This window comes from Nomascus leucogenys, chromosome 18, assembly GCF_006542625.1.
Source record: "Nomascus leucogenys isolate Asia chromosome 18, Asia_NLE_v1, whole genome shotgun sequence".
NCBI classification, from domain to species: domain Eukaryota; kingdom Metazoa; phylum Chordata; class Mammalia; order Primates; family Hylobatidae; genus Nomascus; species Nomascus leucogenys.
In genome coordinates, this window is record NC_044398.1 from 91253961 (window position 1) to 91277662 (window position 23702).

Sequence of the window (23702 nt, forward strand, 5' to 3'; positions counted from 1 at the left end):
TATTTTCAGTAGAGACAGAGTTTCACCGTGTTAGCCAGGATGGTTTCAATCTCCTGATCTCGTGATTCGCCCACCTCGGCCTCCCAGAGTGCTGGGATTAAGGCGTGAGCCACCGCGCCTGGCCTAACTTTTGTATTTTTTTTTTTTGAGACGGAGTCTCGCTCTGTCACCCAGGCTGGACTGCAGTGGCGCTATCTCTGCTCGCTGCAAGCTCCGCCTCCTGGGTTCACGCCATTCTCCTGCCTCAGCCTCCTGAGTAGCTGGGACTACAGACGCCGGCCACCACGCCCGGCTAATTTTTTTTGTATTTTTAGTAGAGACGGGGTTTCACCATGTTGGCCAGGCTGGTCTCGAACTCCTGACCTCACATGATCCATCTGCCTCGGCCTCCCAAATTGCTGTGATTACAGGTGTGAGCCACTGCTCCTGGCCGGTATGTGTTTTTTTAATCCATAAAGCTTGGTAGTTTAATATTAAATTCAAACTACTGTAGCCTAGGACTCTTGAAAAATACTTGACAGCTTCGTTTTTTGACCTATCTCATTCGGCTGAGTTCTCTTTTATCTTTACAATACAGATGTTTAAAATTAAGATACAGATCGGCCGGGCGCGGTCGCTCACGCCTGTAATCCCAGGATTTTGGGAGGCCGAGACGAGTGGATCACGACATCAGGAGATCGAGACCATCCTGGCTAACACGGCGTAAACCTCCTCTCTACTAAAAATACAAAAAAATTAGCCGGGCGTGATGGCGGGCGCCTCTAGTCTCAGCTACTCCAGAGGCTGAGGCAGGAGAATGGTGTGAACCCGGGAGGCGGAGCTTGCAGCGAGCCGACATCGCGCCACTGCACTCCAGCCTGGGCTACAGAGCAAGACTACGTTTCAAAAAAAGAAAAAAAAGAAAATTAAAATACAGATCTAGATCTGGATTTTGTTAGGTTTTTTCTTTTTTTTTAACAACCTAAGGTTGTTCAGAAACATCTATTCTATGTATGTACTTCTGTAGTCTGTAATTTCTAGGCAGATTAGTTGCACCCTGTCTAGACTGCTTTTAGAAAAATACTAACAATATGTTTTTCTCTGTCTTGGGCTCCACATGGGTGAATTACAGGAAAGCTTAACAGGTACTCAGAGTAACATTTTTTCCTACTTCATGAAGGGCCTAAATGCGAACTCTAAGTATTTCTCTTTTGCTTTTGTTCTTTTCCCAGGTTTACCTAATCTGTAAGTGTAAAATGCAGTCAATGAAAAGCACTATGGGAATTCTTGAGTAAATCAGACCATTCAAAAGGAAACCACTTCACCTAATGGTGCATAAGGAAGCCAGACTCATCAAAATAACCCTGTTACGTACAGCCGGATACACCATGGAATACGGCAATCCTCTCTTTAATTTGCAAACCCTTTGGCAGGGAGGAGGAAAGGATGGAAAAATTTGGGTGAAGGCTTTATATGACTAGTCAAACAAACAGTGAGTCATTGAAAGTTTCCAGTTAACAATCCCTTCTGCCTGGGCAGAGCCTGGGCCCCAGCGCTTTATGAGCCACACTGCAGTTTTAAGCTGGAACATCTCACGGTTTTATTGTTTCTTCCACGAAATGATTACATAAAATGAAATCAGCTTTGAAATCTGCACCGGCTTTGAAATGAAGGGCAAAATCTGGCTGGGGGTGAAGAGAAAGAAGGTGGAAATAGAATAAGGTAGGGAGACTGTGAGGCAGAGAACGCAGGAAAGGTGGTGAAAAGAGAGTACAGGAATTTTTGGGAGCTGAGTGTATTTTTCTTCTCCATATTATAGATGCTGTCCGTTTTCCCGCAGCCTGTGTCCAACAGGCCAGAGTGGACCCCTCCTATGGGCTAAAATACTCTCGGTCTTCAGCCCAGCCCAGAGCTGCACTAACCAGGGCCTGCCGCTGCCCCCCTACCAGGTGACAGGTGGGGCCGCCGAGCGGCCACCAGACCTCTGCCTCCTCGCGTTGCCTGCCGGGAGCCGGAGTCGCTTCCGGTTGCGCCCAATCCCTGAACTCCGACTCCCGTCGGCCCCCGGGAAAACCGCAGCGGGGTAGCGCGGGCCTGCCGGAACTTGTAGTTCCACCTCCCGCTGCGCTAAATAGCCGGAAACGGGGGCGGTCAGAACAGAGAACTACCGAGGCGAAGGTACGGGTGGCGGCGAGGAGTCAATCCGCGCCGGGCGTGGGGTTGGCTGTGAGGCCGTCGGAGGTGTTGGGTGGGAGGAGATCCGCTCGCACACACGAGGAGGAGGGTTGAGCCGCCGCCGCCGCCGCCTCTGTCGTCGTCGCGAGTGTGGAGTCGGGACTGGAGCTGCTGCCGCGGCGACGCCGGGGATCTTTGTCGCTAGCTCCCGGCTTTTCTGCCCCGCCGCCTTCCCTTGGTCAGCGCTGCCCACTCCTCCCCGGCCGGGCGCCCCTGCCTCCATTTCCCGCTCTCTGTCCACCACACACACGGCCCCCCCGATCATGGATCCGGGCAGTGGCGGCGGCGGCGGCGGCGGCGGCGGGAGCAGCAGCGGCAGCAGCAGCAGCGACTCGGCGCCTGACTGCTGGGACCAGGCGGACATGGAAGCCCCCGGGCCGGGCTCGTGCGGCGGCGGCGGCGGCGGCTCCCTGGCGGCGGCGGCCGAGGCCCAGCGGGAGAACCTCAACGCGGCCTTCAGCCGGCAACTGAACGTCAACGCCAAGCCCTTCGTGCCCAACGTCCACGCCGCCGAGTTCGTGCCGTCTTTCCTGCGGGGCCCGGCAGCGCCGCCACCCCAAGCTGGCGGCGCCGCCAATAACCACGGAGCCGGCAGCGGCGCGGGAGGCCCTGCGGGTAAAGGCCCAGGACGCGGGGCAGCCCCGGGGACGCGGGAGGAAGCCAGGCCGGGCGCCGGAGCCCACATGGCGTAGGGGTGCGGTCCGGGGGCGCGCGGCCCTGGGGCCCGGCCGGCACGTGGGGCGCTGACAGTGGCGCGGTCTGCCTGGGTGGGGCGCCCCGAGCCCAGGAGCCGGCCTGCGTGGGGCCGCCCGCAGCGGTGGCCGGGCGGGGAGCGGACAGCGGGCAGCGCGCCCAAAGACCCGGACCCGAGTGCCGCCCCTCCGCGCCCCTGCCCTGCTCTGGAGTCCGCAGTTACCCCCTTGAGATGGGAACCGTATGGGACGGAGTGGGGGCCGCGGCGGATCCCTGCCACGAGGCGCAGAATGAGGACAGATGGAGCCAGGAGTCAGTCGGGTGGGCGTTTAGAGATCCGAGGAGTTGGGGAGGACAAATGCCCGAGTTTTCCTTTCACCTTAAGCCCAGCCGAGAGAGCGTCTTCTGTTGCATTTTCTACTATTGAAACTATAATTACGTTTTAAATTATCCGTGGCCCGGAACCGTCCTGAAGGAATCCCAAGATGCATTGCAGCCTTGTGATCGGGCAGAAACTTGGCTATCAATACCAAGATCTGTTTTACCCTTAGCATCGTGTACGCTTCTAAAGTTTACAAAGTGCCACAAAGTTAGGTCCTCACTTAATGTGTGATAAGAGATTATATTGATTTGTGTCTTTTTAAAGTGAAGCTTACACTTTTAACCTTTGTCAGCGACACGTTTAGAGAATTTTCATTGTTGTAAAATCGTTGACCTTATTCAGATTGTTTGGAATAACTCACTGTGTTCGTGTGTCAGTAATTCAGTCTATTTCTTCAGACACTTGAGCATTTGTTATAATTTAATAGTTGTCACGTGTCTTTCTGACCGTAGCTAGTAGACATACGTTCTGTGATTTCGAGTTAACTTTGGTTTTTAAACATCTTCCCGTACTTAGGGGTTGCTTAAGTGGTAGGTAGCATGCTTGCAGGTGCTGACGTTGTAGGAATATCAAATGAGTGAATTTAAGTATTCTCATAATGGTGCTTATTTTGTGGTAGGTAGCATGCTTTCAGGTACTGATTTTGTAGGAGTGTCAGATGAGTGAACTTAAGTATTCTCTTCCTAATGGTGCTTATTTTAGGAAGTATCAGTGTTTCCTTAAAGAGAAAATGAGAAAGGAAGGAAGAGGCTGAACGTTCTTTCATCATTTAGCCAGGGCATTAGTGGGCTGGGTCATGACATCCAGCGCGTTTTAAGTGAGAACATATTGTTGATTTCTCTCTTTAAAGTTCTGTATTGTGGTGGTTCTTAGATAAGTGGACATTATAAAAGTGCTCCAGGAGTTTGGTTTCTACAGAAACTTTTGTCACCGTTTGCTCTTTCGTGGTAAAAGGATAGCGTTTGGAGAAACACTCTGATGACGTATGTCCGTCAACACGGTTGATGTGGTGGTTTTGTTTACAGTGGCATTTCTTTTATTTGTGTGGGTGGTTTATGTTTTCTTTTGAGGAGATCCAGCACATTCAGGGTGTACGGCCGTAGACGATGCTTTCCTTTTGAATAAGGAAGCTTAGCTTGTAATTCTTGACTTACATCAAGCCATTTTGACTGCCTAACCCAGTTCACTTCTCAGCTCCTAAAAGTGTCCATTCTCTACCTTACTTTGCAGATTCTTTATCCAGCCATTTTCTTTCTTGGCTCTTCCTCCTTTCTGTGGAGCCACCAGCACCACTCTGACTAGACTCAGGATTCCATTTACAGCCTGTCCAGCCAGTCATCCGGGGATAACCATCCTTGGTCTAGAATGGTCACTGTTGGTGACTAGGTATTACCTCTTATGCAGGCTTTCTCTCTTCCTGATAGTTGCTAATTTGTAGTTACACCTAATCTTTTTCTCTTTGACAGTGCTAGAAGTTGGAGATACAAAAACCTGTAGGGAAGTAGCTGTCAGTAAGAAAATCCCTACATCATGGTCAGCTTTCTTGTTTTTAATCAAAGAACTATTTTGGTGTTACTGACTTTACCAATTGCTTCTACCAAAATGCCAGTTAATGTTTTTAAAAAATTATCGTATGTAGGATGTCTATTTGGAAAAGAACTGATTTTCTAAATTGAGGTCCAGGGTTATATTGAGACTGTTGGATTGCATGTTCCAGTCTATTAAGTCCATAAAAAGCCAGCATCGGAGAACAATCAGTGCTTAAAAAAGCAGGGGGAAAAATAGGAAATAACACCTGGATTGGAACTTACAAAGGGTTTTTTTGATAGCGAGGAAGTGGACAATAGGGCTAGCACGTTTTGTTCTTTAGTTAAGCCATAGCTGAAATTTGTGGCGGGTGTGTTTTTAAACTGCATGCCGGGAGAGCTGTTGAAGGAGCCTGGAGAGTCAGACCTTGGGATTCAGTATTGACCTTGGATCTCTTTGAAAACTAAAGAATATAGGTTCCTTAAGAAATAATTAAGTGGAACCAATTTAAGTGTAATTAAGTGTAATTCATTTAAGCAGTTCTCTATAGCCAAGTAAATTGGCCAAGAGATTCTCCTTAAAAATTGAGGTCCCCAAATTAGCCGGGCGTGGTGGGGGGCGCCTGTAGTCCCAGCTACTCGGAGAGGCTGAGGCAGGAGAATGGCGTGAACCTGGGAGGCGGAGGTTGCAGTGAGCCGAGATCGTGCCACTGCACTCCAGCCTAGGGGACAGAACGAGACTCCGTCTCAAAAAAAAAAAAAAAAGAAAAAAAAAAATTGAGGTCCCCAAATGAAGGAAAATATAGAAGACAAGGCTTAATGTATATTAGAACAAGCATTTTCTCTGATAGGATGTATTTAAGTTGCAGTTTGCACCTAGTTTTTTTTATTGCTAGATAAGAAACTGGTTTAGTGATTTTAGGGTTACTTGGACTTTTTAGAACAGCCAGAGCTTCTAAAGTAATGATGTGGTGTTCTTTGCATCATCCCACCTTTAGTGCTTCTCAGAACTCAGTGCCATTAAGAAATAAGCATGGAATAAAACCAGCAGCCCTCAGTACTTACTCGGAGGAGGCACTGTCTCCAAAACTTAGCAGATTGTATTGTGGAACTTGAATTTTAAAGAGAAACGTTCTGTTTTGTAGTGTTCAGTATTTGCTGAATGCCTTATTTATTTGAGGAGGACTTTTTTTTTTTTTTTCCTGAGACGGAGTCTCGCCCTGTTGCCGAGGCTGGAGTGCAATGGCACGATCTCAGCTGACTACAACCTCCTCCTCCCAGGTTCAAGCAATTCTGCCTCAGCCTCCTGAGTAGCTGGGATTACAGGCACCTGCCATCATGCCCAGCTATTTTGTGTGTGTGTGTGTTTTTGTAGGGATGGCGTTTCACCATGTTGGCTAGGCTGGTCCTGAACTTCTGACCTCAGGTGATCTGCCCGCCTTGGCCTCCCAAAGTGCTGGGATTACAGGTGTGAGCCACCGCGCCTGGCCTTTTTTTTTTTTTTTTTTTTTTTTTTTTTTTTTTTTTTTTTTTAGTGATTGAGATTTAACTTACACACTGTAAAATTCACCCTTTTCAACTGTACAAGCTGGGCGCATTGGCTCACACTTACAAGTCCAACACTCTGGGAGGCTGAGGTGAGAGGATTGCCTGAGGCCTCCATAAAACATAGTGAGACTGAGACCCTGTCTTCACAAAAAAATAAAAAAAAAAAATACAGCTGGGTGCAGTGGCTCATGCCTGTAATCCCAGCACTTTGGGAGGCCAAGGTGGACGGATCACCTGAGGTCAGGAGTTCGAGACCAGCCTGGCCAATGTGGCGAAACCCATCTCTGGCAAAACCCGTCTCTATTAAAAATATAAAAATTAGCCAGGCGTGGCGGTGTGCGCCCATAGTCCCAGCTACTTGGGAGGCTGAGGCAGGAGAATCACTTGAACCTGGGAGGTGGAGGTTGCAGTGAGCCGAGATCACGCCACTGCACTCTAGCCTGGGCGACAGTGAGACTCCGTCTCAAAAAAAAAAAAAAAAAAAAATAGCTGGGTGTGGTGGCACAAGCCTGTAGTCCCAGCTACTTGGGAGGCTGAGGTGGGAGGATCTCTTGAGCCTAGGAGCTGGAGGCTGCAGTGAGCTATGATGGCACCACTGCACTCAGCCTGGGTGACCAAATGAGACACTGTCCAAAAAGAAAAAGTAAAGTGTACATACAGTTCAGTGGCTTTTAGTATATTTGTAAGGTTATGCAACCATCACCACTTGGCAGATGCTTTTTAGAATATTCTCAGTTTTAAGCTGGAGCATCTCAGAAGTGACCTCTTCAGGGCCACCAGAGTAGAGAGGATTGCAAATCGAAGTAATGGTTGTTTAATCCAGAAAGGCCCTTACACTTTATTATTATGTTAAATTCTATCTGTCGAGGTAGATAATAGGTAAGATTCTGTATTTGAGAATCTGTTTTTGAGATTGAAGTGCCTGCAAGAACAGTGCTCATATAAAGGTGTTTTTAGGCTTCAGTGGGACAGCAGATGGGGTAGAGGAGAGGCCCCACAGTATCCCTGGAGTATCACAGTAGTATTACACTGCCTTTCGTTACTTCTGCCATGGCTGACCTTTTCGCCTCTTGTTTCATGGTTTTACACGTAGGAATGGCTTGAGAGTGAGGATTTAGGGAAGAAGCGAAGGCATCATCTAGGGCAATGCTGTGCCAAGTTGAGCAGTTGCTTAAACTGTTAGAATTTCTGACTGGTATAAAACCCTCTTTGGAGCAGGTTTTACATAGTGCTGTTAGTACATATCTTATTGCATTCTTCTGTTATTTATTTTTTACCTTTTCTGAAGTTGTACTGCATGAAAAGACAGCAATTTCAGTTTGGACAGGTTAAGGAAGTAATGTAGACGACAAGCTTTAAGCCTTCATTTGCTTGCTTTGGTTTGCTGGGGAAGAAATGTCTGAAAGTGTTCAGATAGTATTTTCTTTCTGGTTTAAGAGAAGGGAATGAGAAAGAGATTTGATAACCTTCTGGGTTGAGTTAGCAGTATTAGAATGGAATTTTTGCCAGAAATGAGAATTTTTGGTTTTGCTCAGATATATGTACTAGCGTCTCATTAACAAACATTTACCGGTCCACTGAATGTAAGATGCTATGCTAGGCACTTGAAATAACACCAAGATGAATAAACTGTGGTCCTGAAGGAATCTAGAAAGGGATCAGATGCCCAGTGTACTCTAGTGGAAGTCACAGCGTGGTAAGTGAGCCCTACAGAGAGTGTAGAGAAGGCTTTCAAAGCTGAGAGCAGGAATCCCTTATGTAAAACATTTCAGTCTTGTCACTCTAATAAAACTAAAGATTTATCTATTATCTGCTCACCGTTCTTTGCGAATACCTTGTGTGTATTTTTTTTTCTGGCCTCCTCGGCCAGAGTTGCAGCCAAAGTCTGACCACCAAGGTTATGTGTATTTTAAAAAACTTTTTACTTATTATTTTTTAGAGACCGGATCTTTCTTTGTCACTCAAGCTGGAGTACAATGAGTGTGATCATAGCTCGTTGTAACTTCAAATCCCTGGGCTCAAGTGATCCTTTCGCCTCAGCCTCCTGAGTAGCTAGGACTATAGGCACCCACCATGACGCCTGGCTAAGTTTTTTTGTTTGTTTTTGTTTTTTGAAATGGAGTTTCGCGCTGTCACAGCCTGGAGTGCAGTGGCCCTAACTTGGCTCACTGTAACCTCTGCCTCCCCAGGTTCAAGCGTTTGTCCTGCCTCAGCTTCCCAAGTAGCTGAGATTACAGGCACCACCATGCCTGGCTAATTTTTGTATTTTTAGTAGAGATGAGGTTTCATCGTGTTGCCCAGGCTGGTCTCGAACTCCTGACCTCAAGTGATCCACCCGTCTGGGCCTCCCAAAATGCTAGGATTACAGGCAAGAGCCACTGTGCCTGGCCAAGTTTTGTATTTTTAAGTTTGTCGAGAGTGCTGAAGGTAGAGCACTGGTTATCTTTTTACAGTACTTGTCTATTTCGTATTAAGCAGCAGTGAGTTCAGTTACTGTGAGTCTGGCTATTGTGTCTATTGGAGCATGTTTAGAATTTCATCATTCCACCCTTGGTTTTAAAATATCTTCAGGAGGCAAGAATTTGGCTACTAGTTGAAGGGTCTGAGGTCCTCAGAACAATCAAGAAAATTGACAGTTTTTAGCTGTTGATTGTTGATTCATTTCAAGGCTTAGAAGTTTCTGCCTTGTTTTCAGTAGAGTTTAACAAAGTGAGCCGAGGCTGTAGATTTATATGGCTCCTTTGTAAATGGCTTTGTTCTAAGGAAACCTAGTTGTTACAGTACTCCAAGTTGAACCGGTTTCCCCTCATAATTCTACTTTCAAAGGGAGAAGAACACTTAATAAGGCTTTCTCGAGCACCTGACCTAACCGTGGTGACACTCACTTCCAAACCACGTTCCCACTAGGTAATTGCATGTCGCTTCACTTGAAAAAAAAAAAAATAAGCGCATTCTGCAGAATGTCACTGGGTAATTTCCTGGTTGAATATTTCTGTAGAACTCCAGTATGTTACCATACTACTTGTCCATTGCCTTTGGGTGGTTAATTTTGGTAGCAGAAAAATGTTTTGGTTATTTTTTTTATTTTTGACAGAGCCTCCCTCTATTGCCCCGGCTGCAGTGCAGTGGTGTGATCTCGGCTCACTGCAACCTCCACCTCCCGTGTTCAAGCGATTCTCCTGCCTCAGTCTCCCGAGTAGCTGGGATTACAGGCGTGCACCACCCTGCCTGGCTAATTTTTGTATTTTTAGTAGAGACAGGGTTTCACCATGTTGGCCAGGATGGTCTTGGTGGCTACTGACCTCAAGTGAGCCACCCACCTCAGCCTCCCAAAGTGCTGGGATTACAGGTGTGAGCCACCACACCTGGCCATTTGTTATTTTTGTACTCTTTTGAGGGTATCTGAAATGGTTTTGGTTTGTGTATTTTAAATGTTATTTAAATGGTTTTTTTGTTTGTTTTTTGTTTTTGAGATGAATCCCTCTCTGTCGCCCAGGCTGGAGTGCACTGGCACCATCTTAGCTCACTGCGACCTCTGCCTTCCTGGTTCAAGCGATTCTCCTGCCTCAGCCTCCCAGGTAGCTGGGATTACACATGTGCACCACCACCCCCAGCTAATTTTTGTATTTTTAGTAGAGACGGGGCTTTGCCATGCTGGCCGGGCTGGTCTCAAACTCCTGACGTCAAGTGATCCACCCGCCTCAGCTTCCCAAAGTGCTGGGATTACATGTGTGAGCCACTGCGCCTGGCTTCAAATTGTTTTTGAAGTAGTTAGGATGTAGCTCATAAGACTGTCTTTCAGGGTTGTTTGAAAAACATAATGGAATTTTAGTTACTCTATGCAAAGTGTAATCAGGTTGATAATGTGGCATTGCTTTTGTGTCTGAATAAAGAGGTTCTTAGAATGTTAGCACTGGATATGACCCTAGCAGTTGTACAACCTCCTCATTTTGAGATAAAGGAACTGGAGCCTTAGAAATGCTAAGTAAATGCCTAAGGTCACTCACAGAGTTAATGGCACCGTTGAGTCTAGAATGCAGATTTGCCACCTGCTAGTTTAGTGCTCGATCTGCCACATCATGCTGTTTAATAACAGGGGGCGGGAAGGGCATTCCTGGAGCTAATTACTACAACTAGCATGTGTTTTCTGAGAGTGGCCCTGGCATTTGCCTAATGCTCCATTCTTAAAGGTTTTTGAAATTATTTTGGGGCTTTGAAATACTTGCTGTAATAAATTTATCGAGCAGTTACCACCCCTTATCAGTTATGTAGTCTTCACAACATTCTCTTGGGGTTAGATACTGTTGACCCATTTTATAGATGAGAAAATAAAGGCTCAGTAAAGCTAAATAACTTAGGTCACATCCATGAGAGGAGTGAGGCTTAGAATCTAGGTCATTTCAAAGTTTATTCTAGTAGTGACTGCTAGTGGTTTCCTTGTGATTTTGTATTAAAGTAGACTGAGACTCTCCAGAAACTGGGCCCGTGAGCTTGGACTATGGCATTTCTCTGTGTTCTCTCTCAGTAGTAGCAGAATGACATTTGTCATAAGTAGGCAGTGCTCTGATTTAAAGCAATGTTTTGAAATGACTTCTTTTTACATTTTAGCAAATGTTGATGTAAATTACTTTAAAACAGCTCTGTTCACCACTGTCTGTACCACTGAGCCTTTTTATTTTTAGAGTGTTAGGTAATTAAGGCAAAACCATCCACATTTTTTAATGTGTTCTGCAGACTTCTTTCTGGTGTTTGCTTTTACTGTTTTTCAGTATTGTCTACGGGACAAAAAAAAACCTCAGCTTGCAAATTTTTGTTCAGAGATGGGATCATTCTTTGTTATTGGAGGGATTTTCATAAAAAAAATTCAAGAAACATTGTCTCATGTGATCTTACCAGATAAATGCCTATTATTAAGACTTGCTGGCTGCTGGATTTATTATCTCAGCCTAATTTTCTTTCTGAGATAAATGAATCTTGCTTTTTTATCGTTACCACCCTGGCATAATCCAGTGGGAATATAGTATGAACCACATAGTTAATTTAAAATTTTCTTTCTTTAATTTTGTTTTTTGAGACAGGGTCTCACATTGTTGCCCAGGCTGGAGTTCAGTGGCACAATCATAGCTCACTGTGGCCTCAACCTCCTGGGCTTAAGTGATCCTCCTGCCTCAGCCTCCTAAATAGCTGGGACTACAGCTGTATGCCTCCACGCCTGCCTCATTTTTACATTTTTTTTTTTGTAGAGACAGAGCCTCACTGTGTTGCCCTGGCTGGTCTTGAACTCTTGGCCTCAAGCAATCCTCTTAGCTTGGCCTCCCAAAGTGCTGGGTTTATAGGCGGGAACCACCACACCTGGCCCAACATCTCCTGAGTGTAGTGTTTCCCTAACCGCTTCTTAGAAAGTTGGCACGTTTAAAATTGTTTTCACTCTCTTGAACCCTAATGGAAATGCAGTGAATGTACAGACGGAGGCTAGGGGTCCTGGTCAGAAAAGGGAAGTGAGGGCAGGTGTGGTGGCTCATGCTTGAACCCAGGAGGTGGAGGTTGCAGTGAGCCGAGATTGTGCCACTGCACTCCAGCCTGGGCGACAGAGCGAGACTCCATCTCAAAAAGAAAAAAAAGAAAAGTGAAAAAGTGAAGTGATGTGACTGGAAGGAACCAGTGTGAAAATCAAAGGAAAACAGGGTAATTCAGTAAAAATTGATTGTGTATTTATTCTATACGATACATCGTGCCAACTTGTTGAGACTACTGAAGTAGAGAAAAAAGTCATCCACCCACAGTTCATTCTGGAAGTCTGTAATCTAGGGAACAAGAACTAAGATACATGTGTACCTATAATTTATTTATTTATTTATTTATTTATTTATTTATTTTTGAGACAGACTCTCGCTCTGTCACCCAGGCTGGAGTGCAGTGACTCAATGATCTCAGCTCACTGCAACCTCCACCTCCCCGATTCAAGCTATTCTCCCACCATAGCCTCCTGGGTAGCTGGGATTACAGGTGTGTGCCAGCAGACCCGGCTAATTTTTAATTTTTTAGTAGAGACGGGGTTTCACCACGTTGGCCAGGCTGGTCTCAAATTCCTGACCTCAAGTTATCTGCCTGCCTCGGCGTCCAAAAGTGCTGGGATTACAGGTACAGGGGTGAGCCACTGCACCCGGTCCCCATGTGTGCCTCTAATTTAAAGAGGTGTCATGTCCTAGGCCGGGCGCAGTGGCCTAGGGGAGTGATCATTAGCCCTTCAGGGTGGGGGATGGACAGGGAATGGGATAGAAATGGTGGATTAGGTAGGCAAGTGTCTGCTACAATTAAAGAGAATCCTTGAGCTAGAACTGTTATCCAAAGTATAATCGAGAACCACATGTGGCTATTTAAATTTATTAAAATTAAATTTAAAATTCAGTTTCTCAGTCATAATAGCCACGTTTCCAGTGCTTAATAACCACATGTGGCTGGTGACTATCATATCACAGCACAGATATAAAACATTTCCATCACTACAGAAACTTGGACCGAATTTTGTCACACATATTTCTCACTTTCATGCAACGTGTCTCACTTCTGTGACAGCTCTGAAGTTGTATTTTTCTTTAATGAACACCCATTTAGCTAACAAAACTACAATTTCACTTAGGATGGCTGTGTTTTGTTGTTACTGTTTGATACAGGGTCTTTTTCTTTTTTTTTTTTTTTTTTTTTGAGACGGAGTCTCGCTCTGTCACCCAGGCACCCAGGCTGGAGTGCAGTGGCGCAATCTCAGCTCACTGCAAGCTCCGCCTCCCGGGGTGATGCCATTCTCTTGCCTCAGCCTCTCCGAGTAGCTGGGACTACAGGTGCCCGCCACCACGCCCGGCTAATTTTTTGTATTTTTAGTAGAGACGGGGTTTCACCGTGGTCTCGATCTCCTGACCTCGTGATCCACCTGCCTCGGCCTCCCAAAGTGCTGGGATTACAAGCGTGAGCCACCACGCCCGGCCGATACAGGGTCTTGCTCTATCACCCAGGCTGGAGTGCAGTGGTGTGATTACCGCTCACTGCAGCCTCCACCTCCCAGGTTCAAGTGATTCTCCTGCCTGGGACTACAGGCCTGTGCCACTATACCCGGCTAATTTTTAAATTTTTCGTAAGGACGAAGACTCCTTGTGTTTCCCAGGCTGGTCTCAAACTCCTGGCCTCAAGTGATCCTCCTGCCTTGCTTCTCAGAGTGTTGGTTTTACAGGCATGAGCCACTACACCCAGCTTAAAGATTAGTTTTGTATCTGTATCTAAAGCAGTATGAATTTAAGTTGCTGATTTATGAAATACATGCATCAAGCACTTTTTAAGAATTAGCCAAACATTTGTGTTTAAAACATGTAACTTGAATCAAAATGTAGCTTTTTTTTTTTACCTGCCATGATGTCTGTGGCCTTGACTGACGTATGCTGTGTGGATATGCTGGCCAAGTAGGATTCTCCATATTCAGGTCCTTTGATCCATGATCATAGCTTTAAAAAAAATTGTACACTCTTTTTAAAAATTGAAGCAAAATCCACATAATATAAAACTGGCTGGGCCTGGTGGCTCACACTTGTAATCCCAGCACTTTAGGAAGCTGAGGTGGGCGGATCACAAGGTCAGGAGATCAAGACCATCCTGGTCAACATGGTGAAACCCCATCTCTACTAAAAATACAAAAACTTACCCAGGCGTGCTGGCGCGTGCCTGTAGTCCCAGCTACTCGGGAGGCTGAGGCAGGGGAATCACTTGAACCCGGGAGGCGGAGGTTGCAGTGAGCCAAGATTGCACCACTGCACTCCAGCCTGGCAACAGAGCAAGACTCAAAATAAATAATAATATAAAATAAAATAAAAGTCAGGAAGGATGTTGGCGTTGAGGTTGGCATACGTATCAAGGACAGTAACTACCATGGCTCCCGAAGTGTTGCCAAAACCTCAGATGCATGGCCTTCTGGCCAAGCGTCTGCGATTTCATATGTTTGGAGCATTCATGGTATACCTGGGGGTTGCAGCTTTGTATAAGTTTGGTGTGGGTGAACCAAGAAAGAAGGCATATGCAGATTTCTACAGAAATTATGAGATTTTGAGCAGATGAAGAAGGCTGGTATCTTTCAGAGTTTAAAGTAATCTTGGAATATAAAGAATTTCTTGAGGTTGAATTACCTAGAAGTTTGTCACTGACTCGTGTTCCTGAACTATGACACATGAATATGTGGGCTAATAGTTCCTCTTGATAAACAATTGACAAATAAATAAATAAAACCATTTTAAAGTGAACAATTCAGTGGCATTTAGTACGCTCACACTGTGTTGTACAACCAGCAATTCTATGTAGTTTTAAAACATTTAAGTTTTTTTTTTTTTGGAGACAGGGTCTCACACCATGGTCCAGGTTGAAGTGCAGTGGTGCGATCTTGGTTCACTGAAGCGTCCCTCCACCTCCCGGGTTCAAGTGATCCTCCCACCTCAGCCTCCCAAGTAGCTGGCACTACAGACACGTGCCACCACACCCAGCTAATTTTTAATTTTTTTGTTGTTTGTTTTTTTTTTTGAGACAGAGTCTCACTGTTAAGCCCAGGCTGGAGTGCAGGGGTGCAATCTCAGCTCACTGCAACCTCCACCTCCCAGGTTCAAGATTGCCAGATTCTCCTGGCTCGGCCTCCTGAGTAGCTGGGATTATAGGCACCTGTCATCACCCTGGCTAATTCTTGTATTTTAGTAGAGACGGGGTTTCACCATGTTGGCCAGGCTGGTCTCAAACTCCTGACCTCATGTGATCCGCCTGCCTCAGCCTCCCAAAGTGCTAGGATTGCAGTCATGGGCCACCGTGCCTGGCCTGATAACTGGATTGATAGTTAAAATTTGATTATGGTGAAACAACACAAACACCACATATTCTATGATTCCATTGATATGAAATATTCAGAAGAGGTAAATCCATAGAGACAGAAAACAGACTGGTGGCTGCCAGAAGCTAGGAGAGAGTATGGGCAATAACTGCTAAATGAATACGGGTTTCCTTTTGGGGTGATTAAAATGTTTTGGAAGCTGGGCACGGTGGCTCACACCTGTAATCCCAGCACTTTGGGAGGCTGAGGTGGGTGGATTGCTTGAGCTCAGGAGTTGCAGACCAGTCTGGGGAACCTATTGAAACCCCATCTCTATAAAAAATTTAAGGCCAGGTGTGGTGGCTCATGACTGTAATCCCGGGACTTCGGGAGGCTGAGGCGGGCAGATCACATGAGGTCAGGAGTTTGAGACCATCCTGGCCAACATGGTGAAACCCCGTCTCTACTAAAACTACAAAAATTAGCTGGGCGTGGTGGCACGCGCCTGTAGTCCCAGCTACTCGGGACTTAAAGCAGGAGAATCGCTTGAACCCAGGAGGTGGAGGTTGCAGTGAGCCGAGACTGCGATAGTACACTCCAACCTGGGCGACAGAGCGAGACTCCATCTCTTAAAAAAAAAAAAAAAAGATCCAGTTTATCATCTGTATCTGTATCACAGGCAGTACTACTGGTGTTCTACTGTTTTCTGGTAAAATCTTCATGTTTTGAAATTTGTGGTAATGTACCAAGTATCACAGCCAATTCATTAATCTTCCTTTACTATAAATTATACTATTAGTTTTGCCTCTTTTTTTTTTCTGAGACGGAGTCTTGCTCTGTCACCCAGGCTGGAGTGCAGTGGCGTGATCTCAGCTCACTGCCAGCTCCGCCTCCCGGGTTAACGCCATTCTCCTGCCTCAGCCTCCCGAATAGCAGGGATTACAGGCACCTGCCACCAAGGCCAGCTAATTTTTTGTATTTTTAGTAGAGATGGGGTTTCACCGTGTTAGCCAGGATGGTCTCGATCTCCTGACCTCGTGATCCACCTGCCGCGGCCTCCCAAATTGCTGGGATTACAGGCATGAGCCACTGCTCCTGGCCTTTTTTTTTTTTTTTTTTTTTTTTTAAAGACGGAGTTTCGCTCTTGTTGCGCAGGCTGGAGTGCAGTGGCGCGATCTCAGCTCACTGCAACCTCTGCGTTCTGGGTTCAAGTGATTCTCCTGCCTCAGCCTCCCAGGTAGCTGGGATTACAGGCACAATACACCATGCCCAGCAAATTTTTGTATTTTTAGTAGAGTTGGGGTTTCCTCATATTAGTCAGACTGGTCTCAAACTCCTGACCTCAGGTGATCCGCCTGCCTCCACCTCCAAAAGTCATGGGATTACAGACGTGAGCCACCGTGCCCAGCCTAGTTTTTCCTCTTTTTTTTTTTGAGATAGGGTCTCACTCTTTCATCCAGGCTAGAGTGCAGTGGTACAGTCTTGGCTCACTGTGACCTCTGCTACCTGGGCTCAAGCGATTCTCCTGCCTCAGCTTCCTGAGTAGCTGGGACTACAAGCATGAGCCACCATGTCCAGCCTAATTTTTATATATATATATTTTTTTGTGGAGATAGGGTTTTGCCATGTTGCCCAGGCTGGTCTCATACTTAGTTTTTCCTTGTAATTTGGGGCATGGCAGTTGCACTCAGTGGTAAATTCTGAAAGCTTTCCCACTTACAAAAAATTGTTCCATTTTTAAATAGTTAATAAGGGTGTGTTTCTAAACATAGAGATAACATTGGAGAACTTGAAACTGTAATTTCATTCCTTGAGAGGGTTCTAACTTCCTTTACTAGCAGCTGTGAACCATGCAGGATGTGAGAAATTACACCCTAATCATCTATTTCCTAGCCATGAACAGTTCAACCTAGGAAAATTCTAAGCCCAGGCTCATTAGTAGCCAGTAAAATCTGGATGTTATGTGAGTTATGAATAAGACCAGAGTAGAATGAACAAGTAAAGGTTTACTGTGTATGTATGAAGATAGGGTAGAAATATATCGGTTTTATTTTTATTTTTTGAGACAAGGTGTCACTCTCTTGCCCAGGCTGGAGTGCAGTGGTATAGTCAGGACTCATTGCAACCTTGACCTCCCGGGCTCAGCCCCCCAGCAGCTGGGACTGCAGGCGCATGCCGCCACTCCCAACAATTTTTTTTTTTTGTACAGATGGGGTTTTGCCATGTTGCCCAGGCTGGTCTCAAACTCTTGCCATCCTCCCACCTTGGACTCCCAGAGGTTTAGGACTACAGGTGTGAGCCACCATGCCCAACCCATTTGCAACTTACAATCCATTGTAAGTTGAGGAGCCATCTGTATTGTAAATCTAATAGTTGGTGCCAGGAACTAAGTGGTCAGGTGTAAGTAGTTTGGTTTTGAAAAACTGTTACAGTTAGTGATACGCTTGAGAGTGGTGAGGAAGCCCACCACACCCGTCATTTTCCTGCCTTAAGATACGCAGTACATCATAACTGTATGTTCGTCAGAGCTTAGTTTACTTGTACACTGATTTTCAGCAGGGATTATCTGAGGAAGGGGAAGATGGCACTGGCATAACTTGGAAATGCCTGCAGTTGATTCTGATGGGCCTGTATGTTAGCTGGTAGGGATTACAGGATCTGTTTCCTAGGGCTTTTGGTGGGGATGAGCTAGTAGTCGGCACGTAGGGCTCAATAAAAATTAGAGCAAATTGCTACCACCTCCACCTCCACCCCCTACACAGTATGGATTTGTGAGTACTTTTATCCTTGTCTGGCCCATAATAGATACTCAATACATATATACATGTGTATTCATTTTTATTAATTTTTTTTTTTTGAGACAGAGTTTCACTCTTGTTGCCCAAGCTGGAGTGCAGTGATGTGATCTTGGCTCACAGCAACCTCCATCTCCCGGGTTCAAGCGATTCTCCTGCCTTGGCCTCCCGAGTAGCTGGGATTACAGGTGTGCACCACACCCAGCTAATTTTTTTGTATTTTTAGTAGAGACAGGGTTTTGCCATGTTGGCCGGGCTGGTCTTGAACTCCCGAACTCAAATGATCCCCCGCCTCGGCCTCCCAAAGTGTTGGGATTACAGGTGTGAGCCACCGTGCCTGGCTGATACTCAATACATATTGATAAGATTGAGTTGGAGTAGTTACCTAGCAGATGGAGACTGACATTTGTTGAATATGCCAGGAGTTAACTGACACTAAACAAATTATTCTCCCATTTCCTCCCATAAACTCCTCAACAATCCTCCCAGGTAGATGGTATATCATTCCCACAATTTCAGTGGAATAAGTGCATTCACAGCTTGTGATAAGCCAGGAGTTAAACCTAGGAGTCAGCTCAGTTCCAAGCTCTCACCTCCTTCTTAGGGTGGCCTATGAACTTGATTCTCTCAGTACTGCCTGGCTTTCCTGAAAATTGAGCAATTTTTCCTTACCTTATCCTTAAACTTTTCTTCAAAATGGAAAAGCAAAAAAAAGTTAATCTGTATTGTGTCTGAAGTACAGTTTCTGTCTCCTTCCAAACCAGGTTCAAATGCATTTCCCCTCTGTTAATGTCCTACTCATCCCACAGCTTGGGGTCATCTTAGACCCTTTCTCCCAACTCCTGTCAGGTGTAGCCCCCATCCCCTCCCAGTTGTATTGCTTGGTTGTCCCCATGGCATGCTTTCTTGCAGGGGTGATGTGGGTCTTCCTGCCTGTGGGGTCTTGCCCACTCTAGTTCATGTAGTTTAAGCTGCTAGAAAAAGATCTTCCTAAGTGACAATCTGAGCCTGTCATTTAAAAAAAAAAAGAAAAACAATTTGGTTGTCCTTTACCTATCAGGGACAGGAAATTATTTTACTCAACATTTGATGCTATTGAAGGTTGGGCCCAAAACTTTGTCTTGACTCTTACAGGTATTGATCCTTTCCGGGCAATGATTTTACAGGTTACAAATTCATTATTTTTTCATACTTGCTGTGCATGATTTATATGATTTAATTCTTTGTTATCTTTTTCTATCGCGGAGATTCTTTAAAGGAGGGGCACGTTCATATTGGAGTATAATTTAGGTTTGTCTGTATCTGACAAACTAAAATCCAAAAAAAGCAGACTTAGATATTTGGTTATTAGTATGTATTTCTCCTACATCTCTTCCAGTAATGTCATAAGTAAATGTGCCGTGTGGCAACTGGAAACTGGATTGTTGCTTGGTCTTAGAGTTCTAGTGTAGGAAAAAACTGGCATCATTGGAATCACCTTTTCTGCGGATGTTTTTAACCGCTTATATATATTTCAGGACTTTATACAAATGTCATTTATCTTATAGGTATCTAATTTATTCAGGGATTTTGATAACATGAGTATGGAATATTAAAAAGGGCTAATCACAGGCTGGACACGGTGGCTCAAGCCTGTAATCCCAGCACTTTGGGAGGCTGAGGTGGGCAGAACACCTGAGGTCAGTAGTTCGAGACCAGCCTGACCAACATGACGAAACCCCGTTTCTACTAAAAATACAAAATTAGCCAGGCATGGTGGCATGTGTCTGTAATCCCAGCTACCCAGGAGGCTGAGACAGGAGAATCGCTTGAACCGGGGAGATGGACGTTGTGGTAAGCCGAGATCGTGCCATTGCACTCCAGCCTGGCCAACAAGAGTGAAACTCAGTCTCGGAAAAAAAAAAAAAAAGGTTGGGGGGCTAATCACAGCTTTCTTGGGCTAGATTACCAAGAGAGAATCACAGGAAGTAGATGTGTATTTGTTGAGCACATCTCTAATTTGATCTGTGCTGAGCTGCAAATTACTTTGACAGTATCTGTGAAGAAAAGGTTTATAAAGCAAATCAAAAGAATAAGCATGTTTTTATGAATACATTGAAACTACTGAAAATGTTTCAAAATTGGCTGTAATTAGTAGAATTTTGAAAAGTAGGTTAAGCAGAGACTTCTAATTTGAAGGCCTGAGTTAGCTGCCATTGATCTGGGGTTATTGATTGAGGCTTGTGTCGTGTTATTGAGCTTCTGTTTTTACTGCATATTAAAAGATAAGTGAAATGGATGTATAAGTATCAATTTTTAATAGAACTTATTTCTGTTAAACAGCACCTGTGGAATCCCCTCAAGAGGAACAGTCATTGTGTGAAGGTAATGATGTACTCTTTGAAAGTCTACTTGAGAAAACATTGGGTTGTCTATGGTGTGTAAAGCTAGGTACTGTTTTGTAAATATATATTATATTTCAGTCTCTTGTCTAGGTTCAAATTCAGCTGTTAGCATGGAACTTTCAGAACCTATTGGTAAGAAAATTTCTGACCATATTAATACAGTAATACGAAACTCTTTCACTCTCAAGATTTAAGGTGCATTATGTAAGTGTTAGGATTATTGTAATGCCTACATTTAAGACACATTGAGTCTTTGCTTAGTATTTAGAAAGTAGAACAAACCAGGCACTAACACTGCCTTGATAAACTTAATAATTGCAAATAAAATTGAGTGGAGGAATGGTCAAGTCAATTTAAATACTTGTACATGTTCTGTTTTCTTTTTCTTTTTTTTTTTTTTTTGAGACGGAGTCTTGCTCTTTCGCCCAGGCTGGAGTGCAGTGGCGCGATCTCGGCTCACTGCAAGCTCCACCTCCCGGGTTCACACCATTCTCCTGCCTCAGCCTCTCTGAGTAGCTGGGACTACAGGCGCCCGCCACCACGCCCGGCTAATTTTTTGTATTTTTTAGTAGAGACGGGGTTTCACCGTGGTCTCGATCTCCTGACCTTGTGATCCGCCCGCCTCGGCCTCCCAGAGTGCTGGGATTACAAGCGTGAGCCACCGCGCCCGGCCCCTGTTTTCTTTTTTTGAGACGGAGTCTCGCTCTGTCGCCCAGGCTGGAGCATAGTGGTGCAATCTTGGCTCACTGCAACCTCCGCCTCCCGGGTTCAAGTGATTCTCCTGCCTCAGCTTCTTGAGTAGCTGGGATTACAGGTGCACACCACCACACCTGGCAAATTTTTGTATTTTTAGTAGAGACGGAGTTTCACTATGTTGGTCAGGATGGTCTCGAACTCCTGACTTCGTGATCAGCCCACCTCGGCCTCCCAAAGTGCTGGGATTACAGGCGTGAGCCACCGTGCCCAGCCACACGTTCTGTTTTCTTGGTGAAAAATGTTCTTCCTTTTTATAACTTTATTCTTAAGGGTTTCATGTTCCCAGAGTGATTAAAGTTGATGCCAAAGTTTTATTACTTTAAGAGGAAAAGGAATATATTTCCTAAATCCTTTCATAGTTTTCGTGTGTCACGATTTTAAACTTTCTTTGTTTTCTTACTATCAGGGTGTCTCAACACTGGAATAACTAGGCTGTTGGGAATGTTAGAACTCTTGTTTAAATTTTGTTTGCCCTTATGAAAATGAAGCCTTGCTAAAATAGCAGTCTCAGCCTATGAGTCAGTGCCCTCTGATCTGATACCAGAGTTGAGTCTGCCTTGAAAGCTGTCACCCATTTCTGTTATGAAAGAGGTTTTCCTGCTTATGTGTCACTAGGCATTAGGAAATGGAACTATATATGCAAACTTCCATTTGTTGTTTGAAAGCTAGTGTATTTTAAAGTATAGATTGTAAGTCTTTTTCAGAATACTAACTTAAAATGTCTTCCTTCAGTAGAAAATGGAGAGACAGAAATGTCTCCAGAAGAATCATGGGAGCACAAAGAAGAAATAAGTGAAGCAGAGCCAGGGGGTGGTTCCTTGGGAGATGGAAGGCCGCCAGAGGAAAGTGCCCATGAAATGATGGAGGAGGAAGAGGAAATCCCAAAACCTAAGTCTGTGGTTGCACCGCCAGGTGCTCCTAAGAAAGAGCATGTAAATGTAGTATTCATTGGGCACGTAGGTAAGCTGCTCTCATAGCAGTTAAAGTTACTGGATACATGAAACATGGAACATCCTTTTTAGCTGCTTGGAGATGTTTAGTGAAACTGAAGCAAATTAACTGAAAATGTCTTGATTTTTAACTTGCTAGATTTTTTTTTAGCTGGCAAAAAATTGCAAGTACTTTTTTCTTGAAGTTTAGGCAAATGAATAATTCTGTAATGGCATAGATGCTGGAAGAAAAACCTCAGTATATTGTATGTAACATATAATTAGTCTATTGACCATTGATGGTAGTTGAGCATAGTATTATATATCAGTGTCTTAGAAAATGTGCCCTTTTTTATGTGAACCTCAGTTAACTTATTAATTTTAATGGGATTTACCTTACCAGATAAAACTTGATTTTGTGTGAAGCAGAAATCAGTAATTTGGAGTAACTTCTGGATGCTTGCCAGGTTGCTGGTTTAGCAAAAAACGAAAGAACAAATTTATTTAATTTACTCAGATATTCTCTAATTATCTGACCTATCCCCAGAATTGTGAGGAAAAAAATACAGAATTATGTGTCTTTCATTTCTGCTATCTCTGCCTTCCCCCCGAATATGAAACACTGTACCCCTTCTTTTAGTAGCAAGAACTCTTTTGAAAATGTAAAGGGCACTGTGGCTGGCGCCTATAATCCCAGCACTTTGGGAGGCCAAGATGGGCAGATCGCGAGGTCAGGAGTTCAAGACCAGCCTGGCCAACATAGTGAAACCCTGTCTCTACTAAAAATACAAAAATTAGCCAGGTGTGGTGGCATGAGCCTGCAATTCCAGCTACTCCGGAGGCTGAGGCAGGAGAATTGCTTGAACCCTGGAGGTGGAGGTTGTAGTGACCTGAGATCACGCCACTGCACTCCAGCTCTGGGCAACAGAGCAAGATTCTGTCTCGGGGGAAAAAAAAGGTGTAAAGGAGTACATACCTTATTTGCTATAAGTGAAAGGAAAAGCACCTAAATGTAGTTCACAGTTCTTCAGCTGCTTTTGCTCTCTGAAACTCCTCTTGGGGAATTTATAGTCTGTTGCCGTTGTCCTTTCGGAGTAATCTGTTAAAAAATTCTTTATCAGTAAAGTGTTTTTAAGTGTTTTTTTTTTTTTTTTTTTTTTTTAGACGGAGTTTCACTCTTGTCGCCCAGGCTGGAGTGCAATGGCGTGATCTTGGCTCACTGCAACCTCTGCTTCCCAAGTTCACGTAATTCTCCTGCCTCAGCTTCCCAAGTAGCTGGGATTACAGGCGGCCGCCACCACACCTAGCTAATTTTTGTATTTTTAGTAGAAACAGGGTTTCACCATGTTGGCCAGGCTGGTCTCGAACTCCTGACCTCAGGTGATCTGCCCTCACCGGCCTCCCAAAGTGCTGGAATTACAGGCGTGAGCCACCGAGCCCAGCCTTGAGCCTCATTTTCAAAAGTAAAAGGGTAATGAACTAGGATTTATGCCTCAAATTCTTATGGAAGATTTAATTATGTATGTTAAAGGGCGCTGTTGTTTGTATATGTAGCCATTGGTTTTTGGTTTTAACCTATGGTTTGCATGTTGATGTTACTTTCAGATGCTGGCAAGTCAACCATTGGAGGACAAATAATGTA

General features: G+C 44.8%; 1 protein-coding gene and 1 pseudogene across 7 annotated transcripts in view; both read left to right on the top strand.

The window, feature by feature from the left end:
- Window positions 1–2176: 2176 nt before the first annotated feature.
- GSPT1 (G1 to S phase transition 1) overlaps window positions 2177–23702 on the top strand; it is a 49636-nt gene continuing 28110 nt past the window's right edge. The window contains exons 1-5 of one of the 6 annotated variants that reach the window (XM_030797746.1): window positions 2177–2829; window positions 20314–20355; window positions 20454–20507; window positions 21864–22091; window positions 23666–23699. In XM_030797746.1, coding sequence (XP_030653606.1) covers window positions 2478–2829; window positions 20314–20355; window positions 20454–20507; window positions 21864–22091; window positions 23666–23699 — 710 coding nt within the window. In that variant the 5' untranslated portion in view covers window positions 2177–2477. The remainder of the gene's footprint in view (window positions 2830–20313; window positions 20356–20453; window positions 20508–21863; window positions 22092–23665; window positions 23700–23702) is intronic. The other 5 variants (XM_030797747.1, XM_003269296.4, XM_012497326.2 and 2 more) reach the window with 5 other exon arrangements.
- LOC115831146 lies at window positions 14218–14734 on the top strand (annotated as a pseudogene). Its single transcript, XR_004026673.1, has one exon. The product of XR_004026673.1 is annotated as a cytochrome c oxidase subunit 6C-like (transcript).